The sequence below is a fragment of the Macrobrachium nipponense genome, chromosome 1 (assembly GCF_015104395.2).
Source record: "Macrobrachium nipponense isolate FS-2020 chromosome 1, ASM1510439v2, whole genome shotgun sequence".
Lineage (NCBI taxonomy): Eukaryota > Metazoa > Arthropoda > Malacostraca > Decapoda > Palaemonidae > Macrobrachium > Macrobrachium nipponense.
Genome location: NC_087200.1, coordinates 121,371,081 through 121,397,580, shown reverse-complemented (window position 1 = coordinate 121,397,580; position 26,500 = coordinate 121,371,081). Strand labels below are relative to the sequence as shown.

Here is a 26,500-nt window from a genome sequence, read left to right as displayed (position 1 = left end):
CTGAAATATTCTGCTTAAATTAAAAAGTGCTATTATTGTACTTAATTCAAAGTTGATTATGATCATATGTGTTACACAATTATGGTAGAAAGAGTACTCTTAAAATTCAAGTATATAACCTGAAAACCTGCATATGCTTTTATAACTTCTGTCTTTTCAGTTGTTTTGATTGCTGGGGCTTTCATGATGAGTAAAATTATTATTATTTTGCAGTTATAATTTAAAGCTAATGATGCAAATTTTTCTCTGCACTGATAGTGAAAGTTCTGTGAATGTTTAAATGGTAGATGATGACTTAACAAATTTTCCATGAGTGAGTAACTGATCATTTCATTGTCAGTACTAAGTATTCAGATTTCTATAAGTTCACTTGTTGCACTTAAAAACAACAGTGTTGATTACTATAACTTTGGTTTTTATGTTAAGGCTAGATTTGGGCTGTTTTTAATTTAATAAATATAAAATTTTAAGAAGTTGAATAAGGTCATGGCTATGTTATTTATGGTAAGTTTGCTGTTGCAATTGCAGCTTTTGAAATTATTCTTATTGCACATAGAAACATATTAATTGATGTATTATATCAGTGATTTACAGTAGGTATAAATATTAAAGTACTCTTCAGGAAGCAGATTTAGTGCAAATGCAATGTGTTCTTTATACTTCAGATTCTATTTATCCAGAATCCAGCTATCTGTAAGTCTCAAACAGACAGACTTAGCCGAGGGAAGATTCTACAAAATAATTAAGATTAGGGCTAACCCTTTAGTGCCAATTTTCTCCTCACACTAAGCATTTTAGCCTTACTGTTTATTAAAATAACGATATGATGTTCTTTTGTTGAAGGTAATTTTTCTAACGAGTATAAGGAAATCACAAATTATGTGAAAAGTATACCCAAGCTGTTAAGTTTTGATTAATTCATATCAAAAGAATGCTTGCCTTAATTTTGGGAGATTCATATATATTTTCATTAAAAATTCTAGCAAAAGCAATAAATTTTGTACAGCACACAGGAAGGAAAAAAGCAATAACAGTTATTGCTAATAAAGTTTTTTTACAGTAAAGTGAACATGAAAATATAAACTTAAGGATAGCATTGGTCAAGGGTGGACAACCCCTTGCACATGTGCCAAAAGTGTCACTTGAACACTTTACTGGCAAGCAGAACCTGAGACTTGCACTGAAAAAATAAAAAAATTATAAGGCTCTGGTAAGACAATGTTATTTTTTACTATTACTACAAGGCTCTTGAAATGCAACTTAGAGTTTTTAGGGGAATGGAAAAATTGAGAATTTTTATTTTTTTCCAACCCCAAAAGGATGGAAAAACAAGACTCCAAATGTCATCAGAAATTTTGTTAAAAACATCAAGTCAGCTGTTCAGTTGTTCTCTACAAGATATATATTAGAAATGATAACAAAACTTATTCAAGTTTCTAGACATGATCGGACTGAATGTACTAAACATGTAGAGTTTTTCGTTGATAAATATGCATAGTTTTGAAATGTAGTTGACTGAATTTCAAAATAGCTCAATTTGGAGTGAAAAAATTTTACTTGAGATCTAACTTGGATGATATTGAAAATGATTGATTAGAGAAGAGAGAAACGCAGAAAAGCAGACACTAAGGTCTTGGAATATGTTCCAGATAATTTTGTTTGTTTTAAAACTTTGCAATGTCGTTAGTGTCCATTTATGTATTTCATCCACATATTTTTGTGAATCAATTATTCACAGTGATGAACTTGAAGTCTTGTATTTGGAGTAGCATGCATCTCTCATATTAGTATTTAAATTTTGAGGCTGAAAACTCTTAAAAGATTTAAAAATACTTCATATTTGTAGTTTTGTGCAAAATTCATAAGGTTTTAAAATCAATAAAGAATCAGAAACCACTTTGTATGGATGTGTATGGCAAATAGAATTTAATGTAAAGGCTAATAAATACATATCCCAGTACATAAGGGACTTCTGTACTCCCTAAGGGATTCAGTTGGCATATGAACATATTATGTATCAGTGATTTGAAGTCACATAAAGCTGTTGGTCCCGTTGCTGAATAACCACTGGTTCCATGCAATGTAAATACACCATACAAACAAACAAACAATTTGAACACTTACTTAGAAGGTTGCCCATCCCTGGTGTAGGCTATGCATACGTATATCATTGTCACAGGTTGTTGTGGGATCTAAAGCCTTAGGTTTCCATCTTAAGATATATAAAAGCATCTAAAACTTATGTACAATAGGGTAAATAAAATCTTACAAGTCAACAGTTTGTAAATATTGTTCATTAAACAAAAGAAAGTTAGTTTTTATTTATTTTCAAATAATTAACAAATTTACTGCATTTGGTAGTTATTTTGTGTATTTATAATAGTATCAGGCTGTATCTGGTAATCAGAGGTAAACAATCCAACTGACTCCAATGATTTTTATGCAATGTAATATACGTATTGGGTAATATGAAAATACATTGTGCTAAATTGTGCAGTGCACTGTGCTTAAGCAACTTTGTAGTATTTAATTTTCTTTCTTGAAGGAACATTGAATGTACAATAGTTAGGGTGAAGCTAATGTAACAATACACATGAGCCAATAAACTGTAAGCATTGGGTTTTCATTACTGATATCCATGAGCATACTATATTATAAATCTTAAGACACTGTAGTAAATATGGCACATTTGTATTTGTTGCTGATTATCCCATTCTAACATTTTGTACATCAGCCAGACTTATCAGGACCCTGAGTAAAACATTATGTAGAAATTCAAGTTATACACTGTTGGCATACATTAACATCAACAATAATTTTCAGGGAAAGAAGATTTCTCACCGCAGCGGCAGCAGCAATGCCAGAAGCAAAGCAGATATGAAAAGCCGCTTGGAAGAAGCCATCATGGGTCAAAATTCTGCACGCTCGGAGATGATGCTCCGCCGCCGAGGTAACATTCCCAACAACAGCCCTCATGTTGTTGGATTATCACAGTTCTACATCTCAGGGACAGGTTTGTGTTTGATGTGACGAGCCAGTTCGACACACTTGATTAAAATCAGATCCTTCAGTTTGCCCGTTTGTGGCCTGTGGCTGCTGCCTGTGCACTTCTGTGGGGATTATTATTGTTTTGCATATTCTGCGGCTCGCACCATTAATCTCTACCCTTTATAAACCCCTTTATTGGCTTGGGGTCTGGAGGACATTCTTATGGTATAGAATAAGGGAATCTTGTAGATCATGTTATCTGTGATTTCACCATGAATATCTAGATAGTGGACCTGTAGATTAGTGGTGATTCACTGGGTGTATGGTTAGAATTTTAAGGTTCAATTATCTAATGCTAAGGTGTTTTATTTAGGATAATTCTGTGTTTTTATTGATTAAAAGTAATTTTTTTTTCTGGATACTGATAGAATCTTTGCTTTTGTATCTTGTACATCATGTATAATTGTCTTACAGTGTGTGCATATTTTTCTTTATTAATTTTGCATAATTATGTTAATTTATGTAACTTGAGATTTGCGGGAGGGAAATGTGTATGTATATAATACTTACAACCTCTCCAGACTTCACTTTTTTAAAATTTAAGTAGCCTTTAGTAATCCTGAGTCTAGTAATGATTAACCCATTATTTTCTACATGGTGCATTGTAGATACCATGAGAGGTACCACAGTATGATCATAGTTGGTAGCACATTGTTTGTTTTAGATTAGTGTGTTTTTGTAAGTACTTTTTACTGACTGGATAAAATAACAGGCATTGCTTGATGTACATTTCTTCATTCGTTGATGGACCCTTCGTTATGTGCATACCATTGATTTTAGTTGTGTATTTAGATTTAGACTAAAATATCATACTATTTTTATAAAGGAATTGAAAAAATCAGTTGATGTTCATATGGTCTTTCAGGTAATAGTTTTCAACTGACACTTAGTGCAATTTGTGTGTATACATGAACTTGTTAGATTACATTGCATTATTAATGACAACTTAACCTTTATTTGTTGCTTTTTGAATGATAGTAGCAGGAGATACCTCCCACTTTACATGAACAAAATATTATAGTTAGTATCAAAGTATAAAAGTGTGATTTCAATCTCTTAAACAGTAGTTATTCATTTTTTATAAATAGTGGCTGTCCATCCAGGCTCAGATATATACAATTGAGCAAACGGTTCTGTTTGTAGCAACACCACCTTGACATGGAAAACCATCTTGGCTTGTTGAGGGGGCTCTTGAACCCTTGTAATTTGTTCCTGGGTTCGAGTCCAATAGTTCCATATATCAATACATATATTACTTGGGTTCATTTTTGTGGAATTTCCATTTTTTGGTAAAATTTATTGAACCTGATAAATATGGAAAGGTATCATAGCTGTGACTAGGTGTATATCTGAAGCTAATAGTGGGAACTGTGTTAGGATCATCAACTACCCGATAATGTTGGGACCTGAGAGGCATCACATAGATAGCTCAAGGACAGAACTATTCTGCAGGGGTGGGCCATTGATTCCAGGGGTTGTCTGTTTCTGGGGTTAGGACTTTCGGAATTCTGTCCGTCTTGCCCATAATATAATTAGAATGGGGATAATTGTATTCAGTCCCAACAGGCCGGTTTGGTTTACACTGGGCTACTCTAATTTATATTCAATCTATATAAGTAATAGCAATAAAGAACTGAGTACCCCTGGGGCCTCTGATGAATATTGTTTTGGCACAGGTGACAACCTCTGCACCCTTCTCTGACAACCTGTGTTTGGAAAAGGCTAGGAAACCATCTGATGTAGTTACACTGGAATCCTATGCTACAGCACGAGGAAAGGGAAAGTGAAGGCTGAGGCAAACTGACAGTAGAATAGGCCTCAGCCAAGAAAAAAAAAAAAGTAAAAAATGAACACCATTATTTCATCTTGGAGGAATAGACTGCTCAGTATGTGCTTGTTGGGATGATTCCAAAGGAATGATATTTGGACCCCAAGTGATGACATATTCAGAAGAGAAATCTGTAGAAGAATTAAAAGATCAAGATGTGATTAGAATTGAAAGTTTATTATGCTAGATTAATGGCGCTATCCTATCCCCTCACAGGGAGGAAAATTGGATTTGAAGGCTCAAGCCTTTACAGTTGCTTATACTATACATTCTTGGATTGACTGATTCTTTGTATATTCTTTACTAAATAGTTTTTGCTGGAAGGACTGAAGCACAAGTTAAAATAATTAATCTAAAATATTAGTGACAGTAGAAGTGAATGCACCCAGGAGATGTTAAGTACTAGATTTCTTTTGAATATTGCTTTATAGATTATATATATGTATATTATTTAGTAAGGAACCAGTCAATCCAAGAATGTAAATTACAAGCAAGTGCAAAGGCTTAAGCCTTCACATCCACTTTTACTCCCCGTGGGGAGATAGTGCCATTCACCCAACATAATAAGCTTTCAATTCTAATCACACCTTGATCTTTTAAATCTTCTACAGGTTCTCTTCTTAATACGTATGATAATTAGTTAAGTTCCAATGAAAAGTTCGTGCTATGGTGAATTTGCACAACTCGAATCGCATAAGTTTGAGGTGTTCCTGCATGATCTTGATCCTTTATTCTAAAAACTCAAAAAGCTATGTAAACCCAAATGTTTTTTGGGGAAAATGATCATTTGCAAAAGTTAAACGTATTACAGAAAATAAACATTATTATCATACACCATTTGCATTGATATTGTTTACATTCTCAAAATCTCAGCTAATTGAGTGCTGTTGATATCTTCATTGCCATTAGCTACTAGAAGAGATGTTATTCGGAGATAATTTTTCTTGTAAATTAACAAAGTTGGATTTAAAAACTGTTTTCTTGTAAATAAATAAAGTTGGGTTTAAAATGTGCACAGCACTTGGTTGTATAAGCATTAAGTGTAATTTTGCCAGTTCTGGACATCACTCTCGCCTGCTCCGTTATTCATTGTATTCAGCCTCGTTTATAACTTGCAGTTTCAGCTTACTGGGATTCTTTCTTCAGATCTCCATTGCATGAAGAATAAGGAAAAATAATGTATTTTATTTTCAGTTTTGAAAGCCACCATTGAGAAGAGAGAGGTAATAATATGAACAGAGCAATCTGCCATTTACATTCGGGTTTTGCTCACACGCTTAAAATAATCAGCTGATTTTGTTTTACTGATATCATCACTGTCTTTAGTTGCCAAATGGAACTTAATTCAGAGATACGTTACTTTCGTAGATTATCAAAGCTGGGCTTAAAAATTGCAGCTACTTTATTTGTAAGCATAGCAAATTAAATAAAGTACATGTGCGATTCAAGTACTACCAATATTATTGCACTATTATTCAGTCTGGCTAGGTGCAAATACTGGCAGTCCACAGAATCTATGGAAACATTAGCCACCCAGATACCTCAACTTTGCATGTAAGCCCCTGGTAGAAAATTTTGAGCCTTTTATTTTCTTTGGAAAAAAGGGGTCTTCTATGCCATCAAATACTGTGGCTCATTTCTTGAAGGTAGTACTATATATAATTTTGCTATTTTGAAAGTTATGCATTTTGATGATGTTTGAAGGTAATCGTAATTTGAATTGTTTATTCTTTATTTGAGGGGTAGGTATCATTTGGGGAATATTTGATAGATAGAAATACATGGTGGGAGGAAATTGTGTAAGTCATCTGCATGCGTATTAATTTTTCATTTCTTAGTTTTTTGTTTATTTTTATTTTCTAAAATTTTTGGTTAAAATAAGACTTATGAATTCTTATATTGTTTATTTAAGTTTTGTTTTCAAATCATTGAAATGTATTTGGAAACTTCCCGTAGCTTTTAAAACATTAGAAAATGTATTTTATTGTATTTGAGCAGTATCTCTCATGGTAATTACAATACCTTGCAAAGATTAGCCGTGCTTCTTATAAGCTCCAAGCTTTTGTAATATATTTTGTACTCTGTCTTGTTTATGGATTAGTTGAAAATTTTTTTATAAAATTGCTTCCTACTGATTCTCTTAACCTTGAGCTATAATAGCTACAGTGAATATGTAATATTGCTTTATAAAATGGCTAATACTATTCCCATTGTATATTAAAAGTATATTGTCTTTTAATCGGAATGGCTGGATTGTTTTCTGCTGATTATCATAACCTCTAAAATTATTAACACAAAGATTTGCACATACATGCAAATTTGTTGCAGATTTTTACTGAAAGAGGGACAAGACCTTTTAAGAATGAATGTGTTAGTTATGAATCTGAATTAAAAACTGATGTTGGCTTTATCAGAATCATATAATGAAGGAAGGATGAGGAAATTGTATAGTTTATATGTAATTTGTGAAATGCTGTACTATACTAATGCTAAGGTGGTTTGATTATATTCATTCAAACAAGTTGTAATTTGTCCCACTGTGTTTGCAAATGTCTGTTATTTAAGAAGTCAAGGAAACTATGAAATTATAGTATTTAAACACAGTAATTAGATAATTTAGTAGTCTATTATATAATTGTTCTGTTGCATGTTAAACTTTAAAAAGAAAAGCTGATAAACTTTTTATTTTTTGTTCTTGTAGCATAAATATCAATACAGAATACTGAACATTTTGCAGAAATTGAGATATGGAATACTATTTTGTCACAGCATCATATACCTTTGGTAACATATTCTTCTACCCTTAGAACGCAATCCTCCCTCACCCTCTGGAACTGGAGAGAGACTGCGCTGGAGGAAAGACACATTTCCATGGCGTCACCATCATCAGGACAGTGAGCGTTCTTTTCAGCAGGAGATAGACCAGGATTCCCAGGTGGAAGGTCATTTAGCTGCTGAAGCGAACATGATCATCCTTGATACAATTGAAAACATTGTGCAGGTGAGAACTATTTTATTTCTTAAGTTCAAAATGTTGTTGCTATTTTATGTATGTGTGGCAGAAGAGAGCAGTAGTTTTTAGACATGAAAATTTATCCTCATCTGGAAATTTACACCAATAATTACTGTTTGGGAAGATTTCTCAACTTAAAATCTCCCTCTTCATGCTTATTGGAAGCCGTCTAAATTGTTGGTGTTTATTTGAAGTCCCTTGGACTGTGTATTAGCTCCGCTAACTGTGCAGACTGGCTAAAGTCTGAAGACAAAAAGACCCCACTCAATATGTTCTGGCCTTGCTTCATGATGCAGTGCATCTCATTTGTCTGTGCTGCTTCATAATATGCAGACATATTTTGAGTTACTTTTATCTATTCATGTACCTTTTTACCATTCTCCATACTGATGTTTCTTTTTTATAGTGAATTGTGAGCTGCTATTATGTGTTTTGTGAGTGCTTCACTTGCTGCTAGGAGGTGACTCAGTACTGTTGCATTTGTTTCAGTAGTTTTAGTTATTTGTTTGGTTTCTGTTATTTGAAATTATCCATGAACAAAATAGATGCAAAGTTGAGGTTGATCGGATTTTGTCAAGTGACTTTGTAGTAAATATGGGATATCATAAGGAATGTTAATACACCTTTGTTGTTTTCCATTCTCAAAGATTTTATAATGAATAAAGCTGTTGAAGATGGAAGAGAAGGTGTGGAGTGAAGTAGTGCTTGAAAGTTGACAGACTTCACACTGAGGATCTGAGGATCATGCAGGTTTTATATCAATAAACTATGTCAGAAGGTTTACATAGCCTGTTTAATAAATTACATCATATATCTGAAGAGGTGGGACTCAAAAACTACTATAAGAAAATCAGAGGTAACAAGGCCAAATACTGTATGACATTAGATGGACAGAAGGAATAAGTATGAATTATTTAAATATGTGGGAACAGTTGCATTATATACTAATACAAAGATTCTCATGAGTTTGAATCTAGTGAAAGACTAAAGATGACAGATCAGACAATTGTCAGGCTGCAGAAGTGAGAATCAAATAGACAACAGTTGCATATTTATATACATAAGTAAGATTGCACATACTTGATTCTAATACAATCTATATTACAATGAGATTATATTCAAAATATAGTTGTCTTTTTGAGAATAAGGCTTTAAGAAGAATATTAGAAGTCAGATGGCAGGATTAAGCAAGACATGATACCATAGGGAAATTACTGAAATTGCCTGTAGGTGAGATAATGATGAAAAGGAGATGAAGATGGCTTGGGCATATCTTCTACACAACCCCTGGGGTAATAGTACATGATGGTGTGGCCAGCTAAATACTAGTTTGAAGACCCAAGCTTTCTTAGATGAGAAGGGAGGCTGGAGATGAGTGGAGATTTTTAGGAGATAAAGCTCAATAAAGGCATGAGTGGCAGGCTTTCATAAGGGTTAGAGGTGCTGATGATGGTTATAAAGGCTCATGGTTTAGTGCTATTTTTCATAGCTTGGTTGATTCTCCCTTTATTATTATAATTTGGTTGAATGGGACCACTAAGTTGCCGATATTTTCTCCCATATCTGGCCATGTATGCATAAGGAAAAGTAAATGGGTTTGTGACTATGAAAGAGAATAAATTCCACATATTGCATTTCTTAATTGTCAGCTAACTTTATGAAGTTTCGTTTCTGTTATTTTTTCAGGTGGTAACTAATGCTGACCATTTGCAAGGACTCCTAACAGTTGTATTTAGAGTGCTGCTTCATGCTGTAGCATCAAATCAGTCAACACTGACTCTTACAAATATGTTCAATACTCAGCGTTCCCTTGTGGCCAAGGTAATCATTTTTCGAAGTTATACAATTTAGGTAGGTTTTATAGCAAACCTTTTGCTTTTGGGTATCCTCTGTTAGAAGCACTTTTAGCTCTTGATATTTGTGCTAGGTGATAAGCAATTGGATTATACTGTATAACTTACAAACTGTTTGTGAGTTTTTATGTTTCTTTAAAAATGTTACATTTCAATTTTCTTTCTCCAAATTTCTTATTTTACTGAATTTTAAATTCCTCTTATTTGGAATGGTAAAGCGGTTATTGATGAGGTGTCCTTGGGTGATACATCACAACACTCAGCAGTCAGCCTGGATTTAACATTAAATTGTTTTACCTCCCTCATAGATTGCAATTCAGGCTTTATGTTTGATAAACTTGATGTGAACAAATTCATTTCTGTAAAAAACATTTTTTGTTACAAACTCGAAAGTAGCATGTAATACAAAAACCAAATGTCCCTTGCCCTTATTCAAGCATAACACTGTGGTGAATAGTTACAGTGTAACAGTATATGTCTGCAAGAACAGTTGCTTGTATCTGTTTTCCTGCTTATGTCTTCAAGATATCAGAATATGCATGTTATTGGGGACACTAGGACTGCAACTGAGGGTTCCATTTACTTGATGAGTTAAATGAAAAATGTTTGATTTTTGAAGATCTTACCTTTTTTAATTAGTTTCCAGTCATTTTGACAGATGTATTAATTATTTTGTACATGAACTTCCCTGCCAGATATATACTTAGCTATAGTCTCCGACGTTCCGACAGAATTTCAAATCTCGCGGCACACGCGACAGGTAGGTCAGGTGGTCTACCTTACCCGCCGCTGGGTGGCGGGCGTATGAACCAATCTATCTCTCCAGCCAGATTTTTTTCTGTCGCTGAAGCGATAACAACTGTTGTCGGTTCATTCCGATATATTCTTCATTTCTCGCTTGCCTGGAGATTGATTTGGACATTTTGGTGACGTATTCGCTCTATGTTGGCTTGGCATACGCTGATTGTGGACCGTTATTGACTTTGCGCTGGATTTTCCTGTAGAATGTCTGATTTTGATTCTGTTTCCAAAACTCCGGTTTTGTTTAGAGTATGTGTGACCGATGGATGTAAGGTGAGGTTACCGAAAGCTGCGGTTGACCCTCACACTTTCTGTGTTAAATGTAGGGGGAATGAATGTTCGTTTAGTAACCCGTGTCAAGAGTGTGAGGTTTTGAACGAAGATGAATATAAGGCTCTTTCTTCTTATATTAGGAAACTTGAAAGGGATAGGGTACGTAAAGCTTCTTCAAGGAGTTCGAGCAGGTCGAGAATGAGTGAGAATGAAACTAACATTAATGTAGTTTTAGAACCTTCCTCCCAGGTCTCAGCTCCTGCTCCCCGCACCGAAGCCGTAGATTCGTCTTCGGAGGCGGCGGCCTCAAAAGCTTCCTTGTGTTCTAAGGAAGACAAGAATCTTCGTACTGATCAAGGTAAGAGTGTCAGTGATGATAAGTGCAGTGTACCCAGTGATGTGGAGGGTGCGTCTGACCGGCTCCTTAGTGCCTCCAGGCCTAGACCTCTTCCAGACTCCCAGTTCCAGTGGAGGAGGAAAGTCGAAAGCCGCAGGAGGGCTAGGGAGAGCCCCCACCGGTCAGGCGTCCCCTCGGCAGATCCTGAAGTTCGCTCCCAGGCTGCCTTGGATCGTAAGAAGAATATTCTTCGCCAGTGTTTTTCGTCATCCTCTTCTCCTTCGCCGAAGCGTGGTTGGAGCTCTAAGGAGGCGTCACGCCCGTTGAAGAGGGCTGCGGAGGCTCCCTTCAGTACGTTAGCGTCCAGCCCAGAAGACTTTTCTGATGTAGCTTCCTTGCAAGCAAAGAAGCCTAGGAGATCCGGAGATCGCCCTCCTTCTCCGCGCCTCGCGCTGAGCTTGCTTCGGAAGAAGATCCTGGGGACTCTCCTTCTGAGTGCTAGCGGGCCTACAAGCTCAGATCACAGCCTTGGCGGACTCCTTGGCATCGAGATCGCGTAGAAGGAAGGATTTGTCTCTCCCGATCAAGAGATCGAGGCGCGTTTCGTCGGAAGAGCGCTCTCCTTGTAATCGGCGTTCTCCTTCTTTTGAGGATTCTTCTACACATCGTAACTTTTCACGAGAGGAACACCACTCCCGCTCGGAGGTGTCGAGACACCATTCGACGGATAGGCGCTCCTTGGACTATGAAGATATTTCCTCAAATCGGATTCCTGCCTCGGGTAGACGCTCAGCCCCTTCTGTTTCTCCTTCTTCTAGAGTTCGTGCAAGAAGAGAGAGTCGCTCAGGTCATAGAAGACTTGGTTCGTCGTCTCCGTCTCATCTTTCTTCTCCTCGTCTTCTCAGAGAACCTAGGGAATGCCCTTCTGAAAGTAGGCGCACTTCTCCTTCCGACTACTGTAGTCGGGCGTCGGATAACGTGACTGGTAGGCGCTCATCGCATGGAGTTCGCTCCTCCCCTGTAAGACATCAAGAGTCTAGTAGGAGCCCTGCTCCCCCCTGGTAAGCGTCATTCGTTTAGTAGCTGTTCTCCTGGAGAAAGACACCTTGATCCTCGTTTGCTTCGTTCTCCTAGTAGGCGCTCTTCGTTCTCGAGACTCTCATACTCCTGATCGGTCTCCTCTTGCTAGAAGTCAAGAACGCCTCAAGCGCCCTGATTCTGTTAGGCGCTCGGAGCCTTACAGACGTTCTCCCCTTGGTAAGGACCAAGATCTCGCAGAACGCCCTGTTTCGTTTAAGCGCTCGGAGCGTAGCAGCCGCTCTCCGCTTCGTAGGCATCAAGAGCCTCTCAAGCGCCCTGCTCCTGAAAGGCGCCCTATTTTTAGCAACGTTTCGCCGCTTGGTAGGCGCCAGGATTCCACTAAGCGCCCTGTGACAGATAGGCGCTCGGCGCCTAGTAGCCGCTCTCTCACGATCGGCGCCAGGATCTTAGCAGGCGCTCTCCCTCTCGTAGTTTCCCTAGGGATAGACGTGGTCTCTAGAGAAAGGAGTCCTTCCTCTTTGGCTGTTAAGAGTTTGTCTGCATTTAGGAAGGAATGCGAGTTTAGACAAGAATTTTCGGATAAGCGTCCTTCTTTTACAACTCGTCGTTCTCCTGTACGCCTTTCTACTTTGGAATCTTCTCCTCATCAAGACGTTTGTCTCCTTCATCGCACTGTACCCCAGCTAGGAAATCATCTAAGGATTCTCATAAGGATCCTCATCCCCGTTCTCCTCCTCAAGAAGACCAGGAAGCCTCTGAGGAAGAAACTAATACTTCGGCAACAGTTTCTTCGTACAAGAAGCTCACAGAGCTTCTCCTTCAGGAGTTCGGAGAGTCTTTGAGCCCTACTGCTCCTCCTTCTCCACACTCGTTGTTCTCCACAGCGAAAGCAACGAAAGGATCTTCGTGTGTGAGAATGAAACCGACTCTTTCTATGAAGAAAGCGCTCAAGAGTTTCGGTTCATGGATGCGTACTAAAGAAGAAGCGGGGAAAACAATGTTTGCCTTCCCTCCGTCGAAGCTTTCAGGACGGACAGGATTTTGGTATGAGACAGGAGAACCCTTGGGACTGGGCCTTCCGTCTTCAGCTGACGCAGATTTTTCGGCACTAGTAGACGCCACTAGAAGATCAGCTTTGAATTCGGCCAAAACTACGTGGGCAATGAATGAAATGGATCACATTCTAAAAGGCATTTTTAGAGTCTTGGAAGTTTTCAACTTTCTCGATTGGTCCCTCGGAGTCCTAGCCAAGAAAACTCAAGGACCGGACACGTTTTCTCCGGAGGATTTGAATTGTCTTATCCTGTATGGATAAATCGGTGAGGGATGGGGCCAGCGAAATAGCTTCACTGTTTGGAGCAGGGGTCTTGAAGAAAAGATCAGTATTTTGCTCATTTTAACAAAGTCGGTCTCACATGCTCAGAGATCGTCTTGCTTTTTGCTTGCCCCTCTCTCTACACAGCTGTTTCCTAAACACCTGGTTCTAGACATTTCGAAGGCTCTCTCTGCCAAAGCTACGCAGGACCTTCTAGCGCAGTCTGCAAGGAAGCCGCGCCCTACCTTCCAGACTAAGACAAAGAAAGCTAAGCCGACCTCTCAGGAACCCTTTCGAGGGGCATCTACCTCTAGATCCTCTTCGTTCAGAGGTCGGAAACCAAATAGAAGAGGGAGGACTTTTACGAAGTCAATCAAACCTCCCAAGTAAGACTCAAGTCCTTCAGACAACTGTAGGCGCCAGGCTTTTACAGTTTGCAGAAGTCTGGGGCCCAGAAAGACGCAGATGCCTGGACCCTGTCAATTTTGAGGATGGTGCTATCTAATCCCGTTCTCTTCGAGGCCTCCCTTGACGAATACCCCGAGGGAGTTGACGGCCAGATACAGGGACCCCATCATGAATCAAGCCCTCCGACTAGCGGTAGATCAGATGCTGGAAAAGGAGGCGATCGAACTAGTGGCAGATCATCTTTCGGCAGGCTTTTACAACCGCCTGTTCCTAGTTCCAAAATCCTCAGGGGGATGGAGACCGGTGTTGGATGTAAGCGCCCTGAACTTCTTCGTCGAAAAGAAGAAGTTCACGATGGAGACCACTGCCTCGGTGTTAGCAGCACTCCGTCCAGGGGACTGGATGGTGTCCTTGGACTTACAGGACGCTTACTTCCACGTACCAATCCATCCTTCCTCGAGGAAGTTTCTAAGATTCATGATGGGGGGAAGAATCTTCCAATTCAGGCCTGTGTTTTGGCCTCTCCACGGCCCCCAAGTCTTTACGGCCATCATGAGGAATGTGGCACAATGGCTTCACCTAGAAGGGTGAGGATTTCGCTCTATCTCGACGATTGGCTTATAAGGGCCAATTCCAGAGATCGTTGTCTGAAGGACTTGAAGAAAACCCTGGATTTGACTTATTCCTTAGGACTTCTGGTCAATCTGCAGAAGTCAAGTCTGATTCCCGCTCAAGAGTGCGTTTATCTGGGGATCCAGATGAACTCTGAGTTTTCGGGCTTTTCCGTCACAGGAGAGGATAGCCCCGGGGACTCGAAAAAGTAACAACCTTTCTTAGGGAAAGAAGTATGCACAGTGAGGGAGTGGATGAGTCTGCTGGGGACGCTCTCCTCACTGGAGCAATTTGTTTCCCTAGGAAGGTTGCACCTGAGACCGCTCCAATTTCTTTCTTCATCGGAATTGGAGTCGTCCTTCTCAGGATTTGAAGTTCTCCCTGTCAATTACTCTTCAAATCAAGAAGGAGTTAGCATGGTGGGCGGATCCCGACAAGTTTCTCGCAGGGACTGCCTCTTCAATCCAGAACCCCAGCCTGGTGTTGTTCTCCGATGCGTCGGAAACAGGTTGGGGGGCGACTCTGGGAACCAAGGAGGTGTCAGGAACATGGATGGGGGACCAGTCTTCCTGGCACATCAACAGGAAAGAACTAATAGCCGTGTGGCTTGCTCTGAAGGAGTTCGAGTCAGATGTGACAGGAGCAGTTGTGCAAATAAACTCGGACAACACCACGGCTCTGGCATACATCAGAAACAGGGGGGGACGCATCCTTCTCTCTGTACGAAACAGCAAGAGATCTTCTTCTGTGGACAGAAGAAAGGGGGATAAAACTTCTCACCAGATTCGTACAGGGAGAAAAGGAATGTAAGGGCAGATCTCCTCAGCAGGAAAGATCAGGTCCTTCCCACAGAGTGGACTCTGCACCAAGATGTTTGCCAGAGCCTTTGGAAGTTGTGGGGCAGGCCTCTCTTAGACCTGTTTGCAACTTCAAAGAACAAAAGACTGGATCTGTATTGCTCTCCCATCTCGGATCCAGGAGCAATAGGGATAGACGCTCTCCTACTCGATTGGAAAGGACTCGATGTATACGCGTTTCCCCCCTTCAAGATCTGGGGTTGACTTTAAAAATGTTCGCAGAGTCAGATTCCGCGAGGATGACTTTGATAGCTCCCTTTTTGGCCAGCACAAGATTGGTTCACAGAGGTGCTGGAATGGCTAGTGGATTTTCCAAGATCGCTTCCTCTAAGGAGCGATCTACTCAGACAGCCCCACTTCGACAGGTACCACAAAAAATCCTCCCCGCTCTCAGTCTGACTGGCTTCAGACTGTCCAGAAACTGGTCAGAGCGAAAGGCTTTTCGTCAGCAGCTGCTAAGGCAATCGCTAGAGCGAGGAGGTCTTCCACATTACGAGTGTACCAATCGAAGTGGGATGTCTTCAGAAAGATGGTGCAAGAGGAATAACGTTTCCTCTTCCAGTACCTCTGTGAATCAAATTGCAGACTCTTTTTATTCTTAAGACAAGAATGTGGCTTAGTCGTTTCGACGATTAAAGGCTATCGTAGTATGTTGGCGAATGTCTTCAGGCACAGGGGCCTCTCAATCTTATCGGAAGATAAGGACCTACAGGACCTTATTAGGTCTTTTAACACAACGAAAATGCAGTATCCTAAGACACCTAGCTGGAATTTGGATGTAGTCCTCCAATTCCTTGGGTCCTCTAGGTTTGAACCCCCTAATTCAGCCTCATTCAGAGACCTTACCAGGAAGACTCTGTTTTTTATGGCTCTAGCTTCCGCCAGAAGAGTGAGTGAGCTTCAGGCGATTGATGGTAATGTGGGTTTTAAGGAGGACTCTCTCATTTGCTCTTTCCTTCCTGGTTTTCTTGCAAAGAATGAGAACCCATCAAGTCCATGGCCCAAGAACTTCGAGATTCGTGGGTTATCTTCTTTGGTAGGAGAAGAACCCGAGAGAACTCTTTGCCCAGTGAGAATGGTGAAATACTACCTTAGAAGAAAAGAGCAACTGAAAGCCAACCGAGAGGTCCTGTGGTGTTCAGTAAAAGAGCCTACTCGTCCATTGTCGAAGAACGCATTGTCCTTCTTCTTGAGAAGCCTCATCAAAGAAGCACACGGATCCTGCAGAGAAGTACATCTTAGGCTTCTTAAAGTGAAAGCACACGAAGTAAGAGCCATAGCAACTTCTCTTGCTTTCAACAAGAATATGTCCGTGCGAAATCTGATGGAGACAACATTCTGGAGATGTCAGTCAGTGTTCGCGAACCACTACTTACGTGATGTGAGAATCACTTACGAAAAATGCTTCGCCTTGGGCCCGTACGTATCTGCGGATTCAGTGCTGGGGCAGGGAGCTGGAACTCATCCTGTTTAGTAGTATAAATTTTTCCCCCTTGTATTTGTTGTTGTTGGTTGCCTTAAAGAGGATGCATGAAGGCATCTCTTTAGGTCGTAAGTACTAATATCTTTAGTAGTTTGGTTAGGTGGTCTGATGAGTGTGGCTCCTTGCAGTAGTAGTGGTTAGGACCTGTTAAGATAGGGACGAACTCCCTTTAACAGGATCCGACTTGGATTCTACCACACAAAGGGATCACATATCCCAGTGGTAGATCCGAGAGTCTTTCAGCATCAGGTCACGTCCTAGCTGTAGCTCTCCAGGCAACGCAGACTCAGAGATAATATCAATGAAGTCTTCTGCCTGAACAGGTAAGAACCAAGGTTATTTATATCCTACAACATCAGTTGTTTCTTATCTCTCCTTATTACTTTAGCTGTCTCTTACCCTCCACCAAGGGTGCCAATCAGCTAAGTATATATCTGGCAGGGAAGTTCATGTACAAAAATGATATTGTTAAACTACAATAAAGTTTTGTACATACTTACCTGGCAAGATATATACGTCTAATGGCCCACCCAGCCTCCCTCAGGAGACAGGTGAAAGAGAAAAAAATCTGGCTGGAGAGATAGATTGGTTCAATACGCCCGCCACCCAGTGGCGGGTAAGGTAGACCACCTGACCTACCTGTCGCGTGTGCCGCGAGATTTTGAAATTCTGTCGGAACGTCGGAGACTATAGCTAAGTATATATCTGCCAGGTAAGTATGTACAAAACTTTATTGTAGTTTAACAATATCATTTTAACCAGGAATAAAGCTTAGATGATGTCTATAATTTATTTTTGGAAGCTGCGTAATCACATAGGATTTTTTTAAGGTTCTGCTTATATAAAGGGTTAGATGGTACAGGTCTTTATCCTATATTTAACTGTCAATTGTCTTTTGTTCCTTTATATTTTACTTTTTTTTTTTTTTTTAACAGTTTCCAGGGTTGCTTTTTGATGAGGAAACGGAGCAGTGTGCCGATTTGTGTTTACAACTTTTGAAGCATTGTTCTTCTTGTATATGCACAATACGGTCTCATGCTGCTGCTTCCTTATACCTCCTCATGAGACACAACTTTGAGATTGGAAATGTAAGTTTTAGAATGAGGTTCCTGTTATATTTTTTCTGCTTTGTTACATTCATGTCCTGGGTGAATTTTCTCTGATTTATGCAAGTATATATATGGTTCTCAGGGATTTTGTACAGATGTATTTGAATTTGTGTTGGATTTTTAAGTATCTAAGATGTCATTTTCTTTATTTAAAGAACTTTGCAAGAGTAAAGATGCAGGTGACAATGTCGTTAAGCTCACTAGTTGGTACTTCGCAAACCTTTAATGAGGCCTACTTAAGGAGATCTCTCAAAACAATCTTGACTTATGCTGAGGAGGATGCTGATCTCCAGGACACTTCCTTCCCTGAACAGGTAAAGTGTTTTGTGATTTTTGAATCTTATTGCATTATCACTTTTTATCTAAGTGAACTCTTGCTACATTTGCCATTGATGGAAAAATGAATCATCAAGGTTTTTAAATTTACATTTGATTATTGCTACTCATAGAAGTGAATGGTAAGGTTTCACCTTTTGGTTTTGAGGTCATGGTTCCTTGTGACTTTATTGAAAGAAGGTTGTTTTTATATTACTCAGTGTACAAAGAAAAAGTGTCTGAACTCAATCTCTTGCAAATGCATGTTCTTACCATTACAAAATGGAAATGATTTCTTGCATCATTTTCCTTGGTGCCAATCATGTGAGCCTTAATGGACTCGGAGGGCTTATGTCAGTAAGTGAGCATTACTGCAAAGGTCTTTGTGAAGTTACCATTTGACTTAACCAATGCCTTTTGAATATGACTCAGTTACTCATAACACATTGGTGGATCCCTCAGTTCTTACCACATAATTGTCAGTGCTAAAATTAGCTGTTCATTAGATATATATTGTTAACCTTGATTGCCTATTTCACAGTGAAATGCATCAGCAGACCGTCTTACTGAGTGAAAAAAAAGACAGAGAAGCAAAGTTATTTCATTTGTCTTTGGTGTTCAGAAACTGAAGATAAATATATGAAGTATTGACATTTTTGTAAAGGGTTTTACAGATATTTATAATCTAAAGTTTATGCATCTTGGAATGTTCATCCTTCTCAAGTATCCAAAAGGACAAAGTTTATTTGCAACTTACTGGACTCGCTTATGCCATAATACCCATTAATAGTAGAACTGACTACGAAATGGTGTTGTTGTTCATGCATTCAGAGTAAAACCAGATTGATAGTTTATTATGTATTATTATTATTATACATTATACAGTAGTTTAACCTTTGCAATGAGTCACATATATAAAGCTTCATCAGTAACTGCCCTAAAGGATTATTGAAAGATGAGGAGTGGAAACTGGCAGAGGATGACTTGAAAGAATTGGATCCGATAAGTGAGAGAAGAAAAAAAAAAAGATAAAGGAAAAGCAAGACAGAAAGCAAAGGGGAAGGAAAAATGACATTGCAACTGTTTGTCATTGCCATCAACAATATACCATAGAAGGTATACTGTAAGCATTTTCTCTGTGGGGATCCAAGTGACAAAAACAGGGTCATAGGATAGGAATAAATATTGGTTTCATTTGTCCCCATTGCTCTGATTTTCTATATCAGAAGAAGGAATGGGGCAGTGTTATAAGTGGAACAAACACAAAGCAAGAAGGTTCAGAATTCTATAGACCCAGTTTTCTAGATTTATCATGTAATCTCTCATCATAAGAGGTTTAATGATCTGGTATCCTGTTTGTGATTCAAGTGACCTCTCTATTTATAACCAAGAGAAACAACTCCTGTAACTCTTGAATGTGCAGTTGGGTAAAAATGGGAAGAAATTATGATATACGTACCGTTATAGCATTTGGATTTAGTTATTGCTTTCCACGCACACATCAACACAGCCTAGACACTATGTAGACTTGGATTAATAAGTAGCACAAATATTTGTAAGTTGTGCCCTGTTAATGTTATTTTATGAGATGAACAGTGAACTGTTCGGAGTGCCCTTCTAGTCTCTCAGAAGTTCTCTTTAGATAAAGTTACAAATAATGTGGCAGGTCATACGTAAGATGAGGGAGTCCAACTAACATGGAGATTTATTTGTTTGATGACATGAACACCATTTATGAGCAGAAACGGGTCCTTGTTGGACGAGTGGTTTACGAATGTGCCTGCCTACCGATTCGGTAGTCACGAGTTCGATTCCCCTCTCTGCCAACGTGGAATCAGAGGAATTTATATGTGGCGATTAAAAATTAATTTCTTGATATAATGTGGTTCGGATCCCACAATAAGCTGTACGTCCCGTTGGTTCCTAGCCACATGAAAATATCTAATCCTTTCGGGGCAGGCCTGGGAGAGCTGTTAATTAGCTCAGTGGTCTGGTTAAACTAAGATAGACTTAAGTTAATGAGCAGAAAATCAGCTCCAGGTTTTTGTGGTTTCGAAGAGTAAGAGCATTTATGAACCTCAAATGTTTTGATATTTTGTATGCTCAGCAATTGTTATTTCTTTAGGTACGTGATTTGGTGTTCAACCTACACATGATTCTGTCAGATACTGTGAAGATGAAGGAGTATCAAGAGGATCCAGAGATGTTGCTAGACCTTATGTATAGAATAGGTAAGTTGTTTATTTTTATGTATGCTTGGTGCTTTTTTTTCAAAGAAACTATTTAGGTGGAGCTCTCTAATATCATAGTTTGTGCATTATTGAGTCAAGTTTCACAAGTATTGCAGAGAAGCTTATGACAGCTTTTTAAGGAATTATGATAGAATTTCTTTTCTGTTTTCTATTTCCTTTCACTTCCCCCCCAAAAAAAAAAAATTCCCTTATGTATTAAATTTGGCTTTTGATTTAAATTGCTTATAAGCCTTCTTTTCTGCAGTAAAATCAGTTCATCATTCTGAGGTCACAAAAGCATGTGGAAAAACCCAAGTTCTATTTATGCCTTCACAATATAAAGTTTTGTAAGTTGAAAGTCCTTTAAATATGTGTCCTCAAATTGGTACTTTGAGTGTTATACCAGAAGTCCAGTTGTGTCCATGAAGGCAAAGTTGTGTATACTTTGGAGACATTTGATTGAGAGAGAAGAAAGAAGTGATTTTATAGTTATACCATTAGCTCTGCATTTGCTTGTATAAACATTGTATAGGAACTTTGTGTACCTGTCCCATAAAAAAGATAATAATACTTGCATTTAAGTAGTTTTACAGTTGAAAAATACTTGTAATAAAGCAAGTTCGTTATGTTTGTCTTGCCTCATTGTGTGTATGGTTTAGTTTTATTTAAACATGGAGTTCATTTTCCATAGACCATCTGAGTTACTTACAGAAAATAAATATAATACGGTGTTCACTACATTATCGAAGGTTGTAAAACCAGACTAGCTACATTGTACTATTTGTTGCAAGTGTAAGGGGCAGGAGTGCAAAAAGGAGAAAACTTGTGTGTGATGAGTGTAAGGATTGGGATGAGAAGAAGTGGAAGGTTCTTAAATCTTGCCATGACAAGCTAGAAAGGGATAGGAAGAGAAAGGTGGCCTGGAGCTGAGAGTAGAGATTGACTTAGCCTGATTCTATGCCTAAACTAGGTCTGTAGATTGTTTTGCAATATATTCCTGCCTGTTCTCCTATTACCAGCCCTCCTACTATTGCCTCCGATCCTGATGCTGTTGCCAGTCTCGAGTCCAGCTTTGATCTGAAAATTAACCTGCTAGTGCATACAGTGGTGGAGTTAGGGGGGTCCCTGAGGGTCCTAATGGACAAAGTGCTTCAAGAAATTTATAAAGAAAGGCTTTGCCCTCTATTTTCTCCTTTTTTTATACAACTTCAGGGCACCAACTTGTTTTGCTTATCATAACTGATTGCCCCAGTGTTATGTGATGAACGTTGTCTCTGTGAAGTAAAAAATATTTATATGTCGTACATTAAAACAACCTAATTAAAAATCTTTTCTTTATTGGAATGCAGTTAAAGAAAAATTTAGAATATCTGTTTTGTTTTTCAGTTTGTCTCTTGTGTGGCTACACCATAATGGAATACATACTGTATCTGCTCATTTCATTTTTTTTCACCAGCTCGAGGATACCAGAACTCACCAGACTTGAGACTGACATGGTTAGCTAATATGGCCCAGAAACATGGGGAGAGGGGCCAACATGTCGAAGCTGCCATGTGCCTCATCCACAGTGCAGCTCTTGTGTCAGAATATCTTTACATGTTAGAAGATTGTCCTCATCTCCCAACTGGTGCTGTCACATTTTGCAAACTTTCACCAAATGTTTTAGAAGAAAGTGCTGGTATGGATCATATGTTACCTAAAGCATTTTCCTTTAATTGTATTACAATGTAAAATGTATAATTTTTGAGTTGCAGTGCATTTTAGAAGCTTGATACTGCAAAGTATATCTTGTTTATTTGTTAGACATAAATATCCAAAAGTTGATACAGTACTTTTAGTCACACTGAATAGTATTGTAAAGCCAAGGTTCAATAAGATATAGAAAACTTTGTAAGATGGCACAAAATCTTGAAGGATGTTTTGTATTTTACAGTTTCGGATGATGTCCTCAGTCCTGATGAGGAAGGCATATGCACAGGAAAGTATTTCACAGAGAATGGTTTGGTAGGACTCCTGGAACAAGCCAGCACTTCATTTAATCAGGTATTTGATAGTAGTGCTCATTATGTTGACAAATATTTCAAAAGATGAGAAAATGATGGAAGTTTCAATCCAATTTTTAATATCTTTGGTAAATGTTTGAATGTAAATACAGTTTAAACAGATATTTTCACTTTAGTATTTGAGGTTAAACTTATGCAAATTATATTGGTTAACTGGAAAAATGTGAAAATTGTGATAAGTTTTTGGACTCTTTGATCAGCATATATTGTATCATGTAGAATATTTTTAATGAAAGCTATAAAGATATAATTTGGGGATTTCTCCTCAAGATAATCTTATGTGTTTTGACATCTGTTGTAAGTCAAGATCAGGTACCCCCAAAACAAGAGTATTGCTAAAAGTTTATACTTACTTACTCTGGCTCACCTTGATAAGGAAGTGAGCAGGCAGACAACTGGAATTTATGTGGCATTCCCTTGATTCAGGTCAAGGACTGTAGGATAGACATTCCCATGGTCAGACCACTGAAATTCAGTGAAACTGCTTTCTCTGCCTCTAGCAATCTCAGAAACAACCCTTAAAGTTGCTGATGAGTTAAGAAAAAAAAAACTCACACACATAGTACCTTCTTATATAATTGTAGTATGTATTGGTTATGGTAGTGAGGGTAGTAAAGCAAAAATAATTTACAAATAGTATACATATAAGTACAGCATATGTAAAAGAACAGGAAAATAAAATTTTGGGTGAAACTGTTCAGCTCACATTTCATCATAAGACCAGTGCTCCCTGTAAGAATATTAGGACACTTATCCCAAATTAATTTGCTTTGCAGGCTGGAATGTATGAGTGCCTTAATGAAGTTTACCAGATTCTCACTCCTATTGCAACAAAGAACAGGGACTGGAAGAAACTTATCAATATCCATTCTAAGCTTCACGAAGCTTTTTCTAAAATTGATGCCTTAGAGAGTCGGAGAATGTTTGGGACTTACTTCAGGGTTGGCTTTTATGGGTCCAAGTTTGGAGATCTGGATGGTGAGGAGTTCATTTACAAAGAGCCAATGTTGACTAAGTTACCAGAGATATCACACAGGCTGGAGGTATGTCACATTTATATTTGTTATATTGATTGATTGTGTTTTGTCTTTCATAAAATTGTTATTCTCATTAGGGCATTTAACTAGACCCCTGAATGAAGAACAGAACTTCAGTGGGTCGTTATGAATGACAAAGTAGAATATGAAAAGCAATAGTCCATAAATCTCTCTGTATAAGTATTATGCACATTAGATGTACATAATGTTTCTTTTGTTAAAGAAAATTACCATATTTAGGGAATGTCGTCATTGCTGTGAGTCTCACCATTTAGGTTAATGTTTAATCCCTTGATTAAGAAATGGCATTTTAATGAAAACTGCTTTCTCTGTAGTGCAGAGAAGTGGGTCTGTAGTTCATGTTTGTGAGACTGTTTATTATTGCTTTACAAAGAATCTGTTAATTATTAATAAAGTTTTCAAGATAATATTTGAAATAAATCTTACCTTTCTATGATGATAGCTATATTCCTGCATGAGGCAGGAGGACAATAGAGTATGAAAAGTAAAAAATTAGAAGGATTATTTAGTTAGATTCGTCTATTGAGTCATCCCTTTCAGGTGGTTTGAACATCTATAGTTTTTCATTCAGTTTTTTTTAATCATCGACCTGTGAGAATGCATTGGAGATTAAAGTATTAGCAGATGTAAGAAGCAGATAAGATTAAGAAATGACAGAAAAAAGATTCTTCTCTATCTAGGAATAGAAGTGAGAGTAGGGGTAAGAGTTTCTCATCATTTTACAACCTTTTGGATAGCAGCTCTTCTTGCTCTCCTTTTTTCCTGGTAATACTTCTCCTTCAAATTTCTTTCTCCTCTCAAAGCTCCCAGTATTGTTCAGAATAGGTTTGGCAACTTAGAAGTTAATGTAGCTAACATTAGGGTATGTTTCAAAAGTTTATGGTGGTAATCTTGATACTGCCACCTTACCAGCCCAATTTAGACATCCTTTTCCAGATTCCCTTTTGCAGCAGAGGAAGTATCATCGCCCTCCCTCCCTGTTAGCCATAACTTACCCATGCCTTGTGACACTCCCACTGTTAGGGGTACAGAGGAGCAGGATATGTCTGGGAGTGGAAGCAGTTTGTGCCCGTTGTGTTGTTGCAACCAGGCTCTTGTTACGTACAGGTTTGCACTCGGTCACTGAAAGATAAGCTTGGTAAGATCATTATCTCTTATTTCTGATTCTGTATCCTCTAGACCTTGTTGGTGACCGTGTACTCCTAGTGATCTCTATCTGGGATCTTTCTGTAGTCTTCCTCTGCAAGAAGATTTGTTATTTGTCTCAGAGGCATTCTCTTGATGATAGGTGTCTGCCTGACATCAAATGCTTGCTGAACAGCAGGCACTCACCTATCATCAGAAGTTCAATGGACAGCAGGCACTCACCTGACATCAGAAGTATGCTTGCCATCGGACATGTGCTAAACAGCAGGCGCTCACCAGATGCCAAACACTTACCTAATGTTAGGCCTCTACCTTGCACCAGATGCATGCACTCTTGTCGGTCTCCCAGGTGGACTATGGCAGTTCATCTTCATGTTTTTTTGCCCAAAATGAGGGAGTTTAATGTGAGTAGCTACGATTGAGTGTGTGAACGCATTTGTTATCCACATTGTCTTTCCTTTCTCAGGAGTTCTCATCAACCTTTTTTTGTCTTGTAAGATAATGTTACTTTCTCACACAGATCAATTAAGTAGGAGCTTTTATCGTTCATTTTGTTCTGTCTTGCAATTGCCGTTGGCGATAGGTGCAGACACATTGTAGTTCCTGCTCTCCTCAGGTGCCGGGCTTCCAGTCCTGGTCCCCTTCTTTGTCTACTCAGCAACTCCTGAGCATTCTAGGCATTTTCTTCAACCAAGTTTAACACCTCACACAGCTTGGGTTGCTTTCCAGTTGCCAAGGTAGCATTTGAGGTATTCTCAAGCATCTTTTCAGCTCTTTCAGTCCCCTTTTCAGTGCTGAGGTTTGGTGTATTTACCTGTTAGACAAGCAGATCCTTAATTTTTTATTGCTACTGTTTCAGCACCAGAGCAAACTGGAGTATCTTCCCCTCAGCCAATTTCTTTGAGATTGGCTGCTTCGGGAATTTTGGTTTTGCCACCTCCTGACTCAGTGTCACTGCAGGATGGTGTGCATGTTCAGGAAGGCTTTGTTTCCTGTGCAGATGATTCTTTGGTGCCAGGCATCATGGCACAAAGTGGAGCCAACCATTCCTCTGGTATGGAGCAGGATTTTGCTTCCAAATTAAAGTCCATTTCAGAGGAGTTGAAACTCCTTCCATCACAAGGAGCAGGGGTTTTTGCTGCTGCCACCTCTGCTTCCTCAGGATTTCTCTCTAATGAGCCTGAGGCTCATGAAATTGCCTCTGATGCTGACTGAGGAAGAGACTGTAATAAGGTCTTTGATAGCACATTTCCTGATTTCTTTGAGGAACAGTAGTTCAGGATTCAAGAGCCCTTAGAACTGCAAGCCTGGAACCTGAGGTGGAAATTTCTCCGCTTCAGTCTTGCAGGGAAAGCTTTCGAATTCAAGGTCCTGTGCTTCGGATTGACAACGTCTCCTCAAGTTTTTACAAGAGTGTTCACTCTCGTGTCGACGTGGGCGCATGCTCAGGGGATCAGGCTAATAAGATATCTGGACGATTGGCTGGTGATAGCGAAGTCCAGAGAGAAATTACTCAGGGACAGGGCGACCCTCCTGCAGCTTTGTCACAGCCTAGGTACTGTGATAAATCAGGAAAAGTCGCAGTTGGATCCAAGTCAACGTTTGGAGTATGTGGGAATGGTTATAGACACAACAAAAGCCAAAGTATTCCCGACAGACCAAAAGATAGAGAAATGCAAACAAGGGTGTGAATGCCTTTCTGGGAAAAC

General features: G+C 38.9%; 1 protein-coding gene across 1 annotated transcript in view; it reads left to right on the top strand.

Moving 5' to 3' along the window:
• Window positions 1–26,500, top strand: part of LOC135219591 (dedicator of cytokinesis protein 7-like) — a 492,066-nt gene that overhangs the window by 310,426 nt on the left and 155,140 nt on the right. The window contains 9 exon segments of the mRNA XM_064256479.1: window positions 2,824–3,013; window positions 7,684–7,877; window positions 9,576–9,710; window positions 17,805–17,957; window positions 18,134–18,292; window positions 20,419–20,524; window positions 21,981–22,202; window positions 22,458–22,567; window positions 23,364–23,630. Coding sequence (XP_064112549.1) covers window positions 2,824–3,013; window positions 7,684–7,877; window positions 9,576–9,710; window positions 17,805–17,957; window positions 18,134–18,292; window positions 20,419–20,524; window positions 21,981–22,202; window positions 22,458–22,567; window positions 23,364–23,630 — 1,536 coding nt within the window.